The sequence below is a fragment of the Zingiber officinale genome, unplaced genomic scaffold (assembly GCF_018446385.1).
Source record: "Zingiber officinale cultivar Zhangliang unplaced genomic scaffold, Zo_v1.1 ctg45, whole genome shotgun sequence".
In the NCBI taxonomy this organism is placed as follows: domain Eukaryota; kingdom Viridiplantae; phylum Streptophyta; class Magnoliopsida; order Zingiberales; family Zingiberaceae; genus Zingiber; species Zingiber officinale.
Window position 1 is genome coordinate 70,758 of NW_024589947.1, and position 20,358 is coordinate 91,115.

The 20,358-nt window shown below is 39.2% G+C and overlaps 3 protein-coding genes across 5 annotated transcripts; 1 reads left to right on the plus strand and 2 right to left on the minus strand.

The window, feature by feature from the left end:
* Positions 1-2,102: 2,102 nt before the first annotated feature.
* LOC122037454 (protein CHLOROPLAST IMPORT APPARATUS 2-like) lies at positions 2,103-3,800 on the plus strand. 2 transcript variants are annotated; one of them, XM_042596934.1, is made up of 3 exons: positions 2,103-3,122; positions 3,310-3,471; positions 3,559-3,800. In XM_042596934.1, exons 1-3 carry the CDS (start codon positions 2,103-2,105, stop codon positions 3,607-3,609), a joined length of 1,233 nt encoding a protein of 410 aa, XP_042452868.1. In that variant the 3' UTR covers positions 3,610-3,800. The 2 variants fall into 2 exon arrangements, with proteins under 2 accessions (XP_042452868.1, XP_042452870.1); XM_042596936.1 differs by having other exon boundaries at positions 3,310-3,465.
* A 61-nt stretch (positions 3,801-3,861) lies between these two features.
* Positions 3,862-12,011, minus strand: LOC122037453. Of its 2 annotated transcripts, none has more exons than XM_042596933.1 (15): positions 11,680-12,011; positions 11,298-11,425; positions 11,142-11,210; positions 10,956-11,069; positions 9,649-9,717; positions 9,511-9,567; positions 6,432-6,485; positions 6,293-6,355; positions 5,844-5,906; positions 5,462-5,626; positions 5,220-5,375; positions 4,736-4,816; positions 4,592-4,653; positions 4,370-4,500; positions 3,862-4,130 (listed from the first exon to the last, which is right to left on the minus strand). In XM_042596933.1, exons 1-14 carry the CDS (start codon positions 11,819-11,821, stop codon positions 4,410-4,412), a joined length of 1,314 nt encoding a protein of 437 aa, XP_042452867.1. In that variant the 5' UTR covers positions 11,822-12,011; the 3' UTR covers positions 3,862-4,130; positions 4,370-4,409. The 2 variants fall into 2 exon arrangements, with proteins under 2 accessions (XP_042452867.1, XP_042452866.1); XM_042596932.1 differs by having other exon boundaries at positions 11,142-11,213; positions 11,680-12,009.
* A 1,766-nt stretch (positions 12,012-13,777) lies between these two features.
* Positions 13,778-19,112, minus strand: LOC122037465 (squamosa promoter-binding-like protein 12). Its single transcript, XM_042596962.1, has 6 exons — positions 19,005-19,112; positions 17,125-17,652; positions 16,793-16,929; positions 16,304-16,570; positions 15,896-16,162; positions 13,778-15,254 (listed from the first exon to the last, which is right to left on the minus strand). The coding sequence occupies exons 2-6, from the start codon at positions 17,517-17,519 to the stop codon at positions 15,217-15,219; spliced, it is 1,104 nt and encodes a 367-aa protein (XP_042452896.1). The 5' UTR covers positions 17,520-17,652; positions 19,005-19,112; the 3' UTR covers positions 13,778-15,216.
* Positions 19,113-20,358: the final 1,246 nt, after the last annotated feature.

Consider the following 20,358-nt stretch of genomic DNA (forward strand, 5'->3'; position numbering starts at 1 on the left):
ATATTATTATGATTCCAAACCCTCGATTAATTGTTCATCTTAAGTACTTATTCTTTACCCAAACTTATTAAGTGGATCGAATGAATAGATATGTATAGTTGACAAAGGGCAACGATACTAGTCGTTGGGCGTATGTCTCAAATGAATCCTAAGTTTGATCGTGTCCACCGTGTCACCCGTTCATGACTCTCGTGTGAGAACTGTAGCTCGGGGTGTCCATTATCACGTTCAAATCTAAAAATTAGACGATTAACAATGAGCTAGACTCGAGTCAGAGTTGATTTAGACATGGTCACTGATTCGGTGATAAGGGCTCATCCCTCATACGGACGTTGTCATGATGGAAGTCAAAGTCTAGACGGTCAACGTCCCTATATCGCTGGCCGATCGGGCAACCCACTTGTTCGACCGGGGTGAAGGATAGCCAGGCCGATATCAATCCGATGTTATCATAGCTCGGTCGCATACCGAGCTTTCGACGCTCAGAGATGTGCCACCGAAGCATGCGTCGAGCGCCCATCCCACTCGGACTTACATCGAACCGACGGAACAAGATCGCAACCGAGCAGTTACACTCAGATATAACTCGGATGGCTGATGACTGGCCGAGCGACTATTCCGCTCGACCCAATAATGGACAAAAAGGATCAGCCAATATCCTTGTGGGAACTCGTGCCCCCAACAGACGACATGGTTAGCGGCATGATCAAGCAGAGAATCGTACGACGGAAGCTTCCACTGTCATGTCAGAGATATGCTCGGATCATTGAGGTATGGTGCCAGGGACACTTTCCTGACATGTCTTTTCAGGGAAAACTTCCAGAAGAGTGTACGTCTCGAGAAGCATGCACGCGCGCTTCTATAGCCCTATATAAGGAGCTCCAAGTTTCGACGGAGGGATGCTAAGATTACTGTAGTTACTGTTACTCTGATTCTTTCAATTCGCTTCTTTCTCTGCTCCCACATCACCGGTGATTGACTTGAACGTCGGAGGGTCATCGTTGGGGAACCTCTCCCTGGCTCGGCACTGACATTGTTGTGGTTACAGGATCGTCTTATTCAGAGTCCACACACGGTCAATAAGAACGCCACATTCTCTCAACGTCCATTGCCTCGACTCTCAAATAGAATCAGTTATGATTCAAAACTATTTGAGGTTGATCACCATCCAAAAATTACAATAATAATTTTTTTTTATCAGATTCATACTTAACTTGACTTGACTCGAACTCACTTTAACTTATAACTAGACTTGCTTTTGACCTGACTATGTCACACGTACTGACTTACTCCACCGAATCATCAACAAAAATCTATCCTTTAGAAAGATATTTAGTATAAAAATCTTTCTATCTTCTTCTTCCACCTCAGCCGCAATTCCTCATAATCTCTCTCTCTCCTCATCGTCAGCGATTGAATCCCAGCGACACAACGTAGGGTTGACATCAACCACTCGATCGTGCAAACCAAATCCAAATGGCTCGAATCATTGGCGTCTGTCCTCCTCCTCGCTAGATCTACCTTCGTCCCCTTTCACGTGAAACCCTGCGCCCGGCCACGTCGGCGGCGAAATCTAGTCCGGCCAATGGCTGCCCGCCGCGTCAGCAGATAAGCGAATGGAGACGGCGAGCTTAAAGAAGCCAAAGGATTCGATGTCGAAGTAAATTCTCGGAGAGCAGAGACGGCCGTGGCGGTGGCGGAGCTCGGTTGTCGCTTCCCTCCTGGCTCTCTTTCTAAATCCCATTCTCGTCAGATCCAATCTCCATTTCGGGATGGAATTGACTTCCATTGTTGGAGAGGAGGATTGACTTTTATGGGTTCTGTTCTTTGTTCTTGGTGGACGGTGGGAGAAGGATCGCAAAAGGTTGTTTTTGCGGCTTGTTTTGGCTGGAATTGGTGAGGTTTTGTGGTTTGGGACGAGCGGGGGGAGGAAAGCTCTGAGCTTTGGAGTCGCCGGACGAACTCCGCCGCAATTGGGTGTTCCGGTTCTGTTCGCTCTCGTCGGGAAAGGTTGAAATTTGGGGTTTTGAGGGTTAGAGAGGAGGAGGAAGGATTCCATGGCGGTTTAGGGTTCGTCTTGTTCGTGGAGCTCGATTGTAACCATGTCGTCGTACTGCCTCGGCAGCGGGCGGGCGTATGGATTCGAGCTGGAGATCGCGAAGCCGTCGTCTCTGTCTCCGTCGCCGGCGCGCTCCTCGTCGCCGTCGTCCACCGTCTCGGAATCGAGCAACGCGCCGCGCGCGGTGTCGTTCAAGAAGGCGAGGGCTCCCCGGAAGCGGCCGAACCAGACGTACGACGAGGCCGCGGCCCTCCTCGCCACCGTCTACCCCACCGTCTTCTCCGCCGCCAAGCTCACCAAGCACGCGCCTTTCGCCGCCGCCTTTCCGGAGCCCGACGACCTGCTCCCGCCCCTCCCGGTCCTGAGCGACGCCGCGTTCCTAATCCACAAGCCCCGCCCGGAGAACCTCATCGCCGACGGAGACGCCTGCCTCGAGCGCAAGCACCGGGCTCCGCCGGCGGAATGCGAGTGCGCTAGCCCGGCGAGCAACGGCTCGCGGGAGCCGACTCCGCTGGACCCCTTCGACGATGACTTCGACGCCGAGTCCATCCTCGACGAGGAAAGCAGAGGGGGCATCGACAGCATCATCGGCGACTCCGCCGCGAAGAGTTCCGCCGACGGCGAACCGAGTCGCTCCGATTCATGCATGAACCCCCTGCTCCGGAGCCTGATCGGCCACAAACTCGGCGCAAATTTCCACCTTGGCCTCGGCTTCATGAAGAACTTCCGGCGCGCGTTGAGGAACAGCGACGAGGGCGAGTGGTGGCGGTCGCCGGCGGTTCCGGTGTGCGACATCAACCCGGACCTCAAGCCACCTGCGGAGTTTCCGCCAGCGATGACACCGGATAAGAAGAAGAAGGAGAAAAAGAAAATCGACAAAGACGACGAAGCAACAGCCACCACGGCCATCACAACCAACTGTGCTTCGACTCCATCGCCAGCGAAGCTGAAGGCTAGCCTGGGACTCAAGCTGAGCCATGAGGACGTCCTCCGGTCATGGTCCGGCCACAGCTCCATCTTCTCCGACGGCCCCGACTCCCCAAATTCGGCCTCTGATGTTCTTGTAAGTATCAAAATCCGCCCTTGATAGAAGCTTCAATTTTAAACATCCAAGAACACGCGGGAAAACTGTTCAACGCTTAGAATTCTCCAACACCAAAAATAGCTGAAAAATCAAAACTTCCCTCCAAAAATTAGTTTGATCTTGAATGAATGATTCGTTTCTGATCTGACGAAAATGTGTTTTGCAGGCAAGATTGGCAGACATTGATCTTTTTCTCGACGCCGGTGGAGTAAGGGAAGCAAGTGTTCTTCGGTACAAGGAGAAGAGGAGGAACCGGTTGTTCGCGAAGAAGATCCGATACGAGGTGCGAAAGACAAATGCAGACCAACGACCGAGGATGAAGGCAAGTGTAAGCTTTTTTTTCTCTTTGTTTGTTTATGTGACATGAATTTTGTTCATGTATCGGATCTAAAAGATTGGAGTGTCGGCATTGCAGGGGAGGTTCATGAGGAGGCCTTTCGAAGCGATAGAGGAAGAGAGCCAATGAGGCCATGGTTTGGCATCATTCTTTCACGGGCAAAGTTTTGTTGAACTCGAATTCGATTTGAAAGGTTTTTTAGTTGTCAAGAGGCTTTTCTCCTTCTTCTTCCTTGAGAGAGTGACCTATAAAGAAAAAACAAATTATCTACAAGAAGACAGTTTTTGAAATAGTTGAAAAGTTGCAATGACTTGTTTATCTATCGAAAGTAGACATTCCTAGTAGATTTGTTGCAATGGAAAACATCTTCGTGGCTCGATCTAGTGCAACTTAAGATATAGATAGTTAATTTTGTCGTAGATTGTTACGACGGTGTAAATAACCTTGAAAAAAAATATGATCCAGTAAATAATAAATATGCAAAGATTTGAGAAAAATAAAGCATACTGAAACTCTTGCACTACAAAAATTTTCAGAGTGATGGATCGAATTCATTCCCTCAGCGAAATGGATGTTCGAAACTTGAAACAGATTTGCACTGCAATCGCCATGGATGGAAAAGGAACGATAGGTTCGATTGGTACAATCATCTGCATTAAAACAAAATGAAACAATTATCAGCTATAGACAAAAGTTTGAATCTCCAATCTGCTCAAAAAAGTATATAGTGAGAGTCTAGAGCTTTAAGAATATTAATTTGGAGGCTAAGAGCAATGAATTATCTCGATCTATATCGAAGCCGATACCATACGCCTCTTTTATCAACTATAAGCAAGCCGATAGATCATTTGAAAATTTGGATAGGAAAGCAAATGAACTAAACTTTTACCTGTGGTGCAAGCAGTATAACCTGGAAACATCGCCATTCTCTACTTGTCATAATACCTTCGCTTAGGCCTGCAGTTTTTGTGGTTTGCTTCGTGATTTCGCGTTGGCCTTTTTGTCTTTCTAGAGTTGATCCTTAAGCGAGTAGAATCAAATGATAAGGATATCAGAAAAGAATGCGATCGTGGAATTATAGTAGATAAGGAAACAAAAGAATGAAGTTTACCCGAAAACATCGCATAAGAGTCGGTATGCAAGGAAAACAGGCAAAACCAACAATGCAGAAGCCTGCACATCCATCATTGGTAAACAGTTAGCTATTCTGATTACATTCGGAGATAGAATCAAACAAAGTCAGAATGTGATATACCATAAACCAAACCAGCTCTTTGAATGCAAGTGATTTTGTAAAGTCGTTTTTCTTTAAATATTGATAGATGCCCGCTTGAGCCTTCAATGAAATCAAATAAAATAATCAAAAACTGATCAACATTATTGCTGCCGGAACTATTCATCCTAGCATTAGAATCTCTGGGACAAAAATCACAAAAAATAAATCTGATAAAGAACCAAAACCGCCCATAAAATTTCCTGGCCAAGATTGACAATATAAAATTTGTAGGGAATGATCTCCAGTACTTGGAAAACTAAATGCTTTTAGGTTCTAATGACATTACAAAATCAAAAAGTTTAAATTGCAAAATGACAAGTAATAGCATAGACTGTGTTTTCCCACCCACATCCCACTTCATGCAACATAGCAATACCATTAAAAGTTAAAGATCATTAGTTGGCAGGATCGAGTGAGTTTCAAAGCATACAGAAGTTTGAAATAGAGAAAATAAAGTATGTACCTGGCGGTGATAAGTTGTTGTAGATTTGTGCAACTTTCTGTAAGTTTGAACTATAGGTTTTGTATAAGGCCTCAAAGCAACCTTCAACGTTTCAACATGTGGTTTGGTCAAAGTGGCAATTTGATTAATGTAAGGCTTAGAAACCTTCCTAGCCACCTAGTAACATAGAACATGAAATTCTTGTGGCTTAAGCAATTAATTAAATAAGAAAGAAAATAAACATTAAGGTACTGGGTATTTACCTTCAAGTAAGGATCCAAAAATTTATGTACTTTGACTGCATACGTAGATGTGGTAATCTTAGACACATGATAAACTTCAGCAGTTTTGGCTGAGACAATTTGCACATAGGGTTCAGCATTTACGGCAAGCATTGACCATTGCTCTTTAATGGCAGGAATCCATTTCTTCAGGGCAGCAGCAGGAAGGTAGGTCATTAGGAAATAGAAGACTCACTAACCCGGAACAAAAAATTGAAATGCATGTGCAACTCAAACATTTGATAGTTTGAAAATATAATAAAGAATCACAGTATCTTATTCAGGAGGCTTCCAATTAATATGACAAATACACATAAGTATATCGATTCTACAAGATGCTGAACTATTGACTTGAGAAACTTACAATTTTGACTATCTCGAAGTGGGGCTCTGCCCATCTTCTTGCCTGGTCAGCTTTCTCCAAGACCTGATAAAAACGAATAAATTAATCACTTTAATCTGAATGAATTTAAATTTTACTGAAGTGTGGCTTAAAATGATCACGTAGCATAGATCGATACCAACTGCTCATCTATGTTTTTAAGGATACACTAGGTAACTTATATGAGAAACAATCAAGGAGCAATCTCAATTCATCAGCCTAACACAGTAAATGATAACAAGACAGGCAAAGTAGGAGAAAGGAGAACACAGATAGGCAGAGATGAAAACAAATCTAACCGCGTAAAGGAAACTGTAAATGACCTAAAAAGAAATAAACCAAAAATATGTCACAGATAATAGTACTTGAGATCAAATGTATATGCGAAAAAATCCCAATATGGAAAATGTTTTCACATAGTACAAACGTACCTTAAGAAAGGCAGAATCTAGTGCGGGTTTTGCATGGTCTTTCCAATGAGTTGACACAATTTCCTGAGATTAAAAGTCTAAGTTACCACTGTATGTTGACTATATAATCACTTTCAAACATTTCAAACGTGATATACACCTGATAGCGATCAATATGAATGCCAAGCCAAGGTGGCGACCATGCTCCATGAACCTTCAATGTGATTAACATGGAATAAGTGAACTTGTTCATCTATCATGCATCATTAACATATATTACCTATCTCGATAATATACAAGGATTGTGTGATTAGAGCCATATTGGCCGCAGACAAGTAGACATGTGATTGATTTGCGCCAAACGACTATCTACTAGTTACAAGTGTTTAGATGTCTTTGGTCCCCCCACCACACTCAAATCCTATTATATAAGAATCTAATTGATTTCATCTTAAAGGAATCCAAGCATGAAGTACGTTAACTCAAAAAAATTATTTTCAATCAAGGAGCTTAATAACAAAAATTTAAAAGAGCATTCTCAACATGCCTCCAAAAAAATATGCAATACGCGAAAAAGGATGAAGCACAACTACATTTCAACCACCTAAAATAAATATAAAGTTAAAGAAACAAAATAAACCAGCAAAGAAACCTTGTAATTTGTACATTAATATAGCTAATGTGATCCACATGGGGAAAAAAGTATCGGTAAACACTTAAATAGGATGTATACCTTCAAAACACATTCATGGATAGATATATGCTATGAAAAGAGCTGCACTTAAGAGAACAAGGATAATAAAAATTGGGAAAAAATCAAAAGGACATCCATCATTGGAAAATTCATTATATGGGCGCCCCATTTTCAATTAAAGTCAAATGAATGCATCAATTAATGTGATCTGTTCAAAATACCCTTGTATTATTTGATCATTCGGCTGTGTAGAAGCTAGCATATACCTTCTGCAACGTGCAGAAGCCGGTTGCTAGTGTAGAAGCTACATGCCAGCTTCTACACGGTGTAGAAGCTACATGCTAGCTTCTACAATGTGTAGAAGCTAGTTGCTAGCTTCTCTAAACTTTATATCATTTTGATTTTGATTCTTTGAGTGATAACTGGTTAAAACAATATTTCAATGTGAAAAACAAACTAAGGGGACTCCATCACACCCACTATATTTGAAATGAGCACTATCTGATCACGATTAGCCGTGTAGAAGCTAGCAGCTAACTGCTACAACGTATAGAAGTTGGTTGCTAGCTTCTACAACAATATGATTAACTAATGTTAATTTTTATTATTTGAGTGATAACCTAGTTAAAATAATATTTCAATAAGCAAAAGAATTTAATGAAACTCCATCACACGCGCTACATTTGAAAAAAGCATTACCTGATCACGATTTGGCAGTGTAGAAGCTACCAGCTAGCTACTACAACATGTAGAAGTTGGCTGCCAACTTCTACAATAGTAAGTGATCCGGTGGTAAGGTGGGGCCCGCCTGACAGACGGTCAAGGCGGTTAGCGCCCCAGGAGTCCGTCCGATCGGGCGACCCATCTGCCAGATCGGCGTGGGGAATACCCGACCTGACAATATGGCAGCTCGGCCAGATACCGAGCTTCCGACGCTCAAAAGGCTCAAGTATGGAGGAACGGGGGCCGAGCGATCGTCCCGCTCGGCCGAACAGCGGACACATCCCCGACCACATCCCCGACCAGGCAGGCATGGCTTCCTCGCTCAACAGGACGGAGTCAAGATAGCAGACCATTGGCCGAGTGGACATCCCACTCGACCCCGTCGCGATATCAACCGGATGACAGACTGGCCGAGCGGCTCCCCCGCTCGGCCCAGTAACAGACAAAAGGAGTAGCTAGTGATATCCTTCTGGGAACTCGTGCTACTGGCAAACGGCGTGGTCGACGGCATGGTCAGACAGAGAATCGTACGGTGGAAGCTTCCACTGTCACGTCAGGGATATGCTCAGGCTGTTAAGGTATGGCGTCAGACACACTTTTCCGACACATCCTTTCCAGGTATGCTCTGAGAAGCGTGCACGCCTTGGGAAGCGGGCACGCGCCTCTTGGGAGCCCTATATAAGGACCCCCCGACTTCGACGGAGGTATGTTTTTCAATACTATAGCTACAGTTACGCTGCTGCTCTTTTCTCTTCTCTACTTCATCCACTTGCCGCCGGCGACTGACTTGAGCGTCGGAGGGCCATCGCCGGGGAACCCCTCCCTGGCTCGGCACTAACGACTTGTGGTTGCAGGCTTAGCTCGTCGGAGGCCCACATCACCTTTGATCTACATCAAGTCAACGTGAGCGTCATCTCCCCAGCTTCCGTCGACTCGACTCTCAGACAGGATCGGTATGATTAACTTATGTTAATTTTGCTTAATGAAAGAGTGATAATTTAGTTAAAATAATATTTCAATGAGCAAAACAAACTAAGAGAACTCCATCACACTCATTACATTTGAAATGAGCATTATCTCATCACGATTAGCCATGTAGAAGCTAACAGCTAGCTGCTACAATGTGTAGAAGATGGTTGCTAGCTTCTACAATAGTATGATTAACTTATGTTAATTTTGCTTATTTGAAAGTGGTAACCCAGTTAAAATAATATTTCAATGCGCAAAACAAACTAAGAGGACTCTATCACACCCACTACATTTGAAATGAGCATTATCTAATCATGATTGGCCATATAAAAGCTAGCAACTAGTTGCTACAATGTGTAGAAGTTGGCTGCTAGCTTCTACAACAGTGTAATTAACTTATGTTAATTTTGCTTATTTGAGAGTGATAATCTGATTAAAATAATATTTCAAAGAATAAAACAAACTAAGGGGACTCCATCACATCCACTACATTTGAACTGAGCATTATCTTATTACAATCGGCCGTGTAGAAGCTAGCAACTACAACGTGTAGAAGTTGATTGCTAGCTGCTACAACATGTAGAAGTTGTCTGGCGTTGGGTCAAGCGTATTTTCAGAATAAAATTACAATAGAGTGCTCATTTGATGTTTCTCTTAATTTGGGACGCCCTTTTGATTTTTGCCCATAAAAATTCAAGCGACGCGTTTTCCAACAATGGATAGTCCAAGAACATTATTTAGAAAACAATTGTTGTTCAAACTGCTATAAAGAATTATCAAACAAGATGAAACAGACTAGCGAAAGATCAATGTGTGTGATACTACTGCAATTGTCTACAAAAAATATTATTACCTGTGCCAACACCTTTGACTTGGTTGTTGCTTCTAATTGTGCCCTCATAAGCTCTTCCTATAGAAGAGAATAGTAAACAATAAGAAACTCAGTATCTAAAAGTTTTTATTGTAGTTAATAGAAGACGATATCACAAACCTCTGCCACTTGAAGGGCATATTCAGTTTTACTTATCCTAATCTTTTGCTCCTCATTTACCTTCTGGAGCTACAGAAAGAATATGGGAAATTATAAAAGCAGTAGGGATAATGCATGGAGAACAAACTTACATGTTAGTGTCTGATATATGCTAGGGGTTCATAAGACCAAAAATTTGGTTCTAACATAATGGTAACAAACATGTTTATCCAAACTATAACTATACATGGTTCGGTAGTTGAGATTATAATGCACAAGTATATCTAGATCGTTTAAAAGACCAAACTTGAGTCTGCACTAACAAAAGAACCAACTTGTGTCATTCAAAAGAAAATAAAATAGCTTTATTTACACATGGAAGCTTGAAAATGAGCATAGCAAGTAGACACTCAAATGGAAAATGTTTTATGATTAAAACATGTAGGATTATACATATAGGGGACTAAAATTACATTCCTAAACTAATGTATGCCTAACTAAAAGAAACTAACTATCAAAGTTGATTGGATTAACAATAAATACAACAGAATGTCAGAACACATGTCTCAACTATCCGGCATCGGCTGCATGGATTTTATCTTACCAATAAGCTCTATGTGAATGACATTATTAGTAGACCTTGTTAGTTGGATCTATTTCAATTAAAATGTCTTGCCCATCACACTTTTAACATATCAACTTCTCTGGCTGTCTTCATTCAACATGTTCATACCATTTTATACCTAACTGCTTGTAAAATAATACCTTTTTGTCTACCCTAATAGCTCTATACATTCATCTTAACATTCTAATCTTAGCGCACTAACTTTTTCCAATATAGGATGGTTGGACATTAGAATATTATTTAAGGATCAAATCATGGTTGCACATGATTAGAAAGCCCTATATCCTCTTAAACAGCCAACCATTTGGATAATATCTCCATCTGTCTGTTCATTCTTATGCAAATGATAAATCTTGATATACAAAATCCTTGATCACAAAGTTGTCCATGAAGATAAACTATTCTTTTAATATTGCTCAAATTGTTATGAATCGAACATGCTACTATGCAAAGTGAGAAAAAAGAAACATAGCAAATATGAAGAAGAAATACACAATAATATCAAACCAGAGAAGAAGACACCAAATTTTAGGTATTTCAAAAAGCATGTGGCAACTTTTGATTGTCAAGCATCGATATAATAAACAAAAAAATAGTCTTTGATTAGATGTGGAAGGATGCATCATGATGAAATAGAAACATGAAAGACAACAGAGAACTGATGTTTGCATCTAACAAATAATGAACAGTATGCTAGAATTACTTTTTCACATTTCAGATGAAGTTCTTGCACTTTCTCTTCAGCTTCATGAGCCAGATCATCCAAAGCAGCTCTTCTTTTGTTCTGCAACTCAATTTTATTCGTAAGTTTTTCCACCTGCAAAAACAAAACACGTCATAAAAAGATATATCCACAAAATATATCATAATTGAATCAATTGTTCCTAACCTGCTTTTCAAGCTCATCAGCTCGAGCATTGGCTTTTTTAACAAGTTCCTCTGCATGCCCATCTCCCTCCTTCTACGCCATCCATAATTAGAAACCATAAAATGCATAGAAACAAAAAGGCAGAAAAAGGGAACATCTTCTTTATCATAAGTTGACCTGCAGTGCTTCTATCTCACTTTGCAGTAACTGAATTGTTCTCGATTTCTCTTCAATCGTCTTTCCTATGAGGCCAATACTCTCATCTTTGCTCTTCAAATCACGTGTTGTATCCGCAATACTAGATTCTACAATAACAACAACCACAAAACGTTACCGCATATAACCTTTTTGATTTATTTTTTAAAATTATCATATTGCATGGAAGTCCTAAAATTTAAGGACACAAGCAGTTAGACAAAAAGAAGATATAAAAAGAAGCAGATCTCCGACTACAAAGTCAGGAAAAGGACGCCTCTTTACTAATTCTCAGATCCCTAGCAACTGAATGAATTAAATCGCTAACTTTATAAATGTTATCGAATTCAAAACCGGCGCTGACCCAGGGACAAGATCTTGGATCTAAGCTGTTCCGACTCCAGTTTCAGCGCCGAATCTGAAGCGTCCACCGCTGCGTCTGCCCATACTCCGATGAACAGGAGGGAGATCGCAATCGAAGCTATCAAAAGCGTCGAAACCCCCATGACGGGAACACTTCGCCACCGAGAGAGATCGAGAAGGAACCAAACCGATCGCCTCCGCCCGTCTATCCGAAGAGCACTGTTAAATTTCTTCCTTCGACGTGCTGGAGAATGGAAATGGAACGGAAACCCTTAAAAGCTAGAACTCCGTTTGAATAATTACTTATCCTACTATCATTATCGTACCCTAATCAAGTTACGTTATTTTATTGGATAAATTATCCGGGCCCACAGGATTCAGCCCTTGGTCGTTTAGATAAAAATCGGGGTGCTTTATCAATCATATTGGGTTGATTAAGTGGGTCCACATGAAAGACAATGTGGCAGAAAATGACACGCGTCAGCGCAGCCCCTAGTTCCGCAGTTGTCGAGAGCCTCTACTTGTCGTTCGACGCAGACCGCCCGATGCCTATCAGACGAATAATATCGTACACGTGTTCTCTAGTAGAAACATCATTCCACCTCTTGTGATCTAATAAGATCTCTTCATTCATCTAAATAATTATACAAAAATCATTATTAAATTTTATTAACAACCGCGTTTTGCATACGTGCAATCAAATAAGGTTGGACTTTTAGACTAGGTTGTATTTTTTAATTTATTCTGATAATATATAGAAAAGTTTTATAAAAATAAACCGATGATATTAAACTAATTAGGTTTATCATTATTTTTTTTTACATTTAACATAATAGCCCGATTTATATATTGAGCTCAAATTTAGCAGTCCAATAATTTTTAGACTTACAGTCTAGTGCAACCTAATAATTTTTAGAGTTATATATTGATACCAAATTTAAAAAGAACTTTTTTTATTGTATTGAGGAGCAATGGACCACAAAAAGCTTAGCCACAAAATAGCAACCGCCTAAAGCAATTGAAGATCCTGATTATGTCATTTATTATAGTATCAAGCGCAAAAAAAAAAAAAAAAAAAAAAAAAAATCAAATCGAAACAAAATTAGATGCAATATATATACACACGTCATACACCTTGTACGCATCTAAAATATTTTTTTATACTTAATATTATAATTTAATCCCTAAATCCTAAATACAAAACTTGAAATAGCATACTTGCAAACTAAAAAAAATAAACAAATAAATAAATAAATAAATAATGTTGGATGCTTATCACGGAAGGAAGTCCAATATAATTTTTTTACTTATTTTATTAAACTCCCAATTGTGCCAATAAAATTTTACTTTCAGGATATATGAGTTAGAGTATAATATTCATTAAAAAAAATATTAAATCGAAAAAAATTGAGTATGGACAAGGTGTTCGATAACACCGCATGCTCGCTGCGGACTTCATCTCCGACATCGTTGTTTTATTTTTTTTGTTTATTTTTTTTAGTGAGTAGATATGTTATTTAAAATTTTGCCATTAGAATTTAAGAATTGGATTATAGTATTAAGCATAAAAAAAAATCAAACCGATTTTTTTTCAAGTATGCACGGGAGATGCGTCAAAAGGTACGTACGTACGCGTGTGTATGTATATATAGACAATCTAATCAGGCCTCGCATGTTTCTTGACAAATACAATATTTGACTTATAACCTTTTCCAACTGCGCCACGTGCTCTTTCCCTTATTAGTTGATCAGGATTTGGATGTTTATTGTTCCATATTAGATCTATATACCCTTCTTTAAAGGATACAATTTATTTCCACGTCACTTCATTTATCATCTTATTTTTTCTGCTCATGCTATTCCTTGAACTAAATCCAACTTCTCATGCATATTAGTTATAGAACGAATATGCATCATCTAGTAATGAGAATACCATTCCAATTTTTGACTTTTTATCATCTGCAACTTGAGAATAAATTCTTGATCATCAACTCTATTTTTTTCTATTTCTAGATGCCCTCATATTATAGTTGACAATAGATAAGTAGATAAGATAACAACTATTCCAATTAATTTGATAGAAACATTAAACTTTAACAGTTTTCTAAAGCTGAATAACAAAATAAAATCCATAAAAGCTAAACAAATTAGTCAAAATAAGCCGATTAGAAAGGCTTAGTTGTATCATTATTATTATTAATTCAATATCAATTGGAAACAAAAAGAGAACAACATTAGTTTAAGAAATAGTTAGCCCAACAAATCAGAAATAACTCTAAACTTTATCTAAAAACATTATTATCCTTTGGAAGATAGAGTAGTTAAGCAAAGCATATAAACTAAAATAATATGTCCAAATTAGAATCCCAAATTGCTCAGCTTAGTCAAACTTTTTTTTAACTAAGCATTAACTACTAAATTTTTTAACTAAACATTAACTACTAAAATTTTTTTGGCATGCATAGGCACAAAGGCATAAGTAATCTTTACTAAAAAGCTTCAATCTTTCCTAATCATCCGTCAATACCAATAACAAAAAAACAGGAGACAATGAATGCAAAATTATACCATTGTGAATGTGACAAATTAAGTACTAAACCAATAGGGGAATTTGAACAATCACTGGTCTTCAGAACTCAAATCAAGGGAAAAAGCTTATCGGAAAAAATATAAAAATCCTAACTTGTCGCCACTAAACCCCAAGTTTCATCGATAAACGAAGAATCAGAATCAGAAAGTAGAAGGTTTTCCAGTCCCAAACTATGAACTATTCCTCGTTGCTAGCTTGCAAATAAAAAGGTATCGCCGAGTCAAAATCGAATGAATCTAATTGTTGGATTCAATTGACTTCCAAAACTACATGTAGTCTCGCCGTATGCATGAATGCCACTTAGAAGATTTTCCTAAAGGTCTATGCCATCAAAGCTTTCATGGAGTTCATCATATGATGTGAACAAATCTTGTCCATCATTAAAGAAAGGGAGGATAACGTTATGACAAAAGGTGAATACGCTCGTCCCCAGCGCTTCCGCAAATCTGTCCCAAGGTTAACACGGAGGAGGTAAATCACGGACGGCTACTAACCTTTGGAATAATGACTAGCACATAAAGGAAGTATTTACCTCGGCTTTGCCGAGATTCGAACCCCAGACCTCATTGTGGCAACACCTCATGCGCTAGTCACTAGACTCATCCGAAAGGACAGAAAGGGAGGATAATGTGATGACTAATAAGATGGTTAAGATGAGGTACAGCTCGCTAATTTTCGAATCATATTGCTACAACTCAAGAATAAAATTCAATTTAAATATAGATGATATGAATAGATATGTTGACGACCAATAAATACCTCATTAATCAAGAAAAAAGGACATTAAAGAAGACTTAATTAGCAATGTAACAATCAACAGGATAAATTTTATTTAAATATAAATGAAAATATAATAGAGGATCAAACTTAACGGTATGAGAATCCATATAATCGACCTTACTTAGTGGGATAAAATCTTGTGATCCATGTTATTATCAATATATTGCTTCAAATCAAATTGTGATCCATTGGGTGCCTTTCCAATCCTATTTGCAAACAAAGGGAGAATTATAAGCAATCATAGTTGAAGGGCAAGAAAAAAGTTCAATCAATGATGCCTAGACAACCAAGAAAACATGGGGGAAATGACAAAATCAAGATAAATAGGAGGCCCTTATTGGATAAAATTCTTAGTAAAACAATGTGATTGGTTCATAGAGAAATGTAATAAGGCTAAACAAATTTACTAGCTCTTTATGTCACCCTACGTAAAAAAAATGATTTACCAAGTTTCATATAATACAACTCCTGTGTGAGGTTAAGGAACAACAAAATGATCAAGGAGTTTCACCTTATATTTAAATTTAAAATCGACCTATCAAAATTCAGGAAAAATACTTTGATTTTTGCAATGGAAATAATAAAGAAGCACTATATCCACTATCCTACTATAAAGAGGAAGAACATGTTCATGCTTTCAATGTCACAGGAAAAGCAATTCAGGAAAAATAAAATTAGTGAAAACTTAAACTTGGTTTTCTTTGTCCTTACAAAGTGATCCAATTCATAGGCGAAGAGATTCGTCGATCCCATAAATCGAACAATAAGCAAGGTGATTCGACATGGACATAAACAGGAACATGTAGATTGAACACCTGATTCAAATTTCATTTCAAAGGATGTTAACCTGGTTGACTGGAGTCGAAGAAACCCGTGCCAAAGGATGTCTTTGACGACAGTTGCCCGAATGGTAGTGATGTCGCTAGGCCCTTTGTTTCGTCGAATGCGTGCAATGTGGGACGAGCTGCATCGTTGTTATTATTCGCATATGCAAACTGAGAATTAGAAGTAGTTCCTCTGTTTGGTGGAGTATGAGATTTGGTTGACAGAAGAGAGTAAGCACTATGAACATCCGTTGCTCCGTCTGAGCGGAATGCGATATTCAGTTCTAGGCCTGCAAGTATCACAGTCATTCACAAAATGTCAGTAATGAGTTAACAATATCTGATATAGTATGTTTATCTGAAATCTAGTAATAGCTGATTGACGATCGAGGAAGACCATCTAACTGTTGGTTTACCCTTCAAATGATTACCTTGATCGGGGACCTCCGCAGCTGCTACTCCGGATGGTAAGAGCCAGCTCATATCATGGCTAACTGCTGAGCCATTAAACAATAGACCACTGGAAGGAAAAATAAGTTGCCTTTTAACGCCCTTCGTTTTACTCAACTTCATCATGGAAGATTCGCCGGTTTGAGTATGTTGTAAGCTGCTCGAGTGATCCCTTATCGAACTTGCCCTGGTTGTCATTTGACTAAATGGAGCTCTAACAAACATAAGGTTTGCCTGCCGTCCATCATCTGAATAGACCACTGTATCAGTTTAGAAAACACATGAAAAGTTACGAAACTATAGGACAGAAATATCAAATTCCCAAGATATGACAGGGAGTTTGCCCTTTCTTGATGCTCATAGAGTCATAGATATATTAGACAATTCGACACTACCGTAGTCTAGAAATCACTAGTCGAACAAAGAAAGCTACTGGTTTCAAAACGTTGAGACTATATAAAATGGAGTACCGTAGAGAGATGCAGGTAGTGTTGGAGAACTGAATGAGGTTGTACCTAGCTGTGGCTTGCGTCGACGTGCATTGTGATAAAATAAGCGTTTGCGGCAACTTCGCTTTTTCTGATCAAACTCTGACAAAGCATGGAATCTGGAAGATGACCAAGGTGTTTATTCACATGAAGAAATAAATATCTCTGGAAGAATAAGGATGAGGATTAACTAAGGAACTCGTAAAGACGCATGATTGTGTTTGCAAGTAGTGTAAAGCTTCTAACGAGGAAAAGACTAAGCAACTAGAAATCTAGATACATCAAATTGACACCGAGGAAAGGAACAACATAACCTGCTACATTGTTGGCAAAACCTGCATTCTTGACCACCAACAGAAACCTTAGGGGACTTGGCATGGTCTTCACAAACTCTATGTTTCCGATGATAATCTTTAGCTGTAGTGAGGTCGATGTTGCAGCCTTCTACTTGGCAGTATGTGCTCAGCATACTTTTCTCACAAATTGATGAGATGATATAACTTGAAGAAGTGGAATTCTCAATACCAGTCCCGATACAGGGATCTGAAGTTTTGGATTTGACAACCCTGTGATTATGAAGGAATCCTTCAACTGACCTATTGATTTCTTGTATTCTCTTCTTTGCCTTGGAAGAATCAGCAGACGCTGAATTGGAGCCTTGAAGAGAGCAGTCACCCACTTCTGAGCTAGAACACACGGCCGTCCCCATTGAATATGCATAATCAGTACCAATGGCTATGCCGCTCTTGTGTTTTGATTTAGGATCCTTTGAAGGTTGAGACAGTTCAGCTTCTTCACCATTAAAGAGCCCCAAAGTTTCCCAATTCCATTGGACAGGCGTCCTTGAAGTCCAATCCATTGCAAAAAAAAAAATGTGGAGAACTTAACTGAATAAAATCTCGAGATGACCAAAAAATGTAAAAGACACATCTGTTCACAAATCACCAGACGATAGTTTAGCTCTTCGAGAAATAACAGGAGTACAAGAAACACAGTTGGGAAAGAAGTTCCAACCTAGGAAGTTGAAGGACCAGGTTCAACTTATGATCTGAATCATACTGATGACAACCTAGACTCCACATACATAGACAACAGAGCTTAATCTCTTTCCTAGCTTCACTAGTCAACACAAGGACACCGAAGAGAGACCCAAATTCAGATTTAAACACATTATTCAGCTATACAATTTGAAGCATGTGAACTTATCTTACTTTCCTATTGTCCACCAGCCTAACAGAAGAAGAATCTCACAATATACAGAAACATTTGCTATGATGTTGAACGATTCAGAATTTATCTAAAAAAAATAGCTTGTCCCACCAGCTAGTTGTTTGACTAATCAAGACAACAATTTCAACTTTGCTTCCAAAACATAACTCGAAGATAAGCGGCCCACCAAAAAGGCTATGTTCGTGCTGTCTTTTCCTATCAAAGTTGCAAATGGTTAAATGATTGTCCTACTACACGTCATGGGTAATGCAGTTTGGCAATGCATCGGACATCAAGGAGGATTACATGAAGCAAAATTCAATGAGAAATTAACTTGTACCGCTCCCGGTGATGGATGACACTAAACACTTCATATCTTTCAAATTTTCATGTAGGACCTTTTAACCACGAACCGTATAGACTCTTTCACTTTTTCATTAGTTTTTCATGGAAGACAAATAAGTCAAGCTGTGTAGATGAGTAAAGCTCCTGCAATGCCTTTCTCCTTTCGCTTTAACAGCAGCCCCCAGCTGAATGAACCAGACACATGAGTTTCTGACATACGAGGCTCCTGCTAGGGACCAGATATATGATTCTACATGTCTTCAAAGATACAAAGTCATACAGTAGCTTAGGCAAACGAAAAAAAAACCCTAAACTCAATCAACTTTGTTTAATCATTTTCATTCATCATCAATTGTGTCTTGGATACAACACACCTACGCAATGCGCATGATCTAAGAAGTAGTAAAGCCTAAAGACGGGATTTTGATCCCATAGGGCACGTTTTGTTGCCCACTTGATCGGAATAAAGCCCCACCATCTACTTTTGCTAGGTAAAAAGCCTATCCCTACAACTCCACGTTGGTGAGGAAGCGGGCAAGCGCAATATCCAATTTTTTTAGCAAAGAGGCAACAAATGTCCACTCAAATCCACTAATGGAGCAGAACTCCTCTCGGAGAAAGCAGGGAAAGCATTCATTACCTTCTTTTCCTTATTCGAATCTGAGACGGAATGGCGACGAGGGTTTTGGGCTTCGGGGCGTTGGACCGCTCGCCACTTGTGTCTGTCCCATGCTCCACGGTCGTCTCGGGGAGTGGGAAGCCGTGGCGTTAGTGGGATCGGAGTCGTCCTCCATTGGCGGAAGCGGGGACCGGACAAGCGCCGAGAGAAAGTTGCCTCCTTTTCCTTGGTCCCTTCGATTCTTCGAAGTCGAACCAGTGAGCGCGGCGTGACGTCGTCATGACAAAAGATCAGCGCTGTGTTTACTTGGGGTGGAAATTGGAGAGAAAGGAAATGGCATATTTTATTGAATAAATTTTGGTATTATCCAAATTACATAATAAACTTCCATAATACTTAAATCCCTTATCATATTCTCAAAGTACCTATTTTACAGGTCCTTCGGTCAATTTAGTCCGACATAATTTATGGATCTAAATAATTTTTTCGAAATAATGTGCTCTTAAAAATCTCTATAATGTATCTATGTCATGTCATTAGACCTAAATTTGATAGCGTATATTAAGAATGGTAAATTAAACTAAGAGCGTATCTTTAAAAAATTTTTACTTGACCAATTTAAAAATTTACCCATCTCAATTTACGCTATCAAATTAAATTCAAATATGAGAACATAAATATATTAAGAGAATTTTATACATTAATCTACACTATTTGAAAGTTAAAATTTTTAATATTTCTTTAATCAAGAGTGTTCTACAAGTCCATTGTTGATTTTGGTTAGTAAATATTATTACTATATCTTATAATGAATTTGTGATAAATTTTATCAAACTTTTTTAAACTTAAAAATTCACAGTCTTCCATTTATGCTATTGAATTTAGATATGATAATATAAATACATTACGGAGGTTTTAAGTGATATAAAATATGATAATGCTCACCTAGACGCCCCTCTCCTGCCCATCCCAAAAGTTTGTGGAAGGGAAGTAAATCACAGTACTGAATAGTTATTCCTTAAGGGAATGATCCTCAAGGGATTCAAACCTTGTCCTATGATACAAATCTATCACCCGAGTACCCACTCAATTACGTTCATGGGAGCATTAAGGAGGTTTTAAGAAAAAAGTAGATCTGCTATTTTAACGGACTTCTTAGTGTCAACCCCATGGATATATAGAGAGATAAATATAAGTACACATGCGTTAGGTGTATGGTGGAGTAAAGTCTAGGTTGTTAGTTCTTATGAATTGACTCATAGTCATTATGCCAGAAATGTCATGCGTCCACCATCTATGCTGTACCCTGGAATAATATTAAAGATGTTTTATGGAATCCATTGATTATGATTTGAAATGATTAGAATTTTCTATA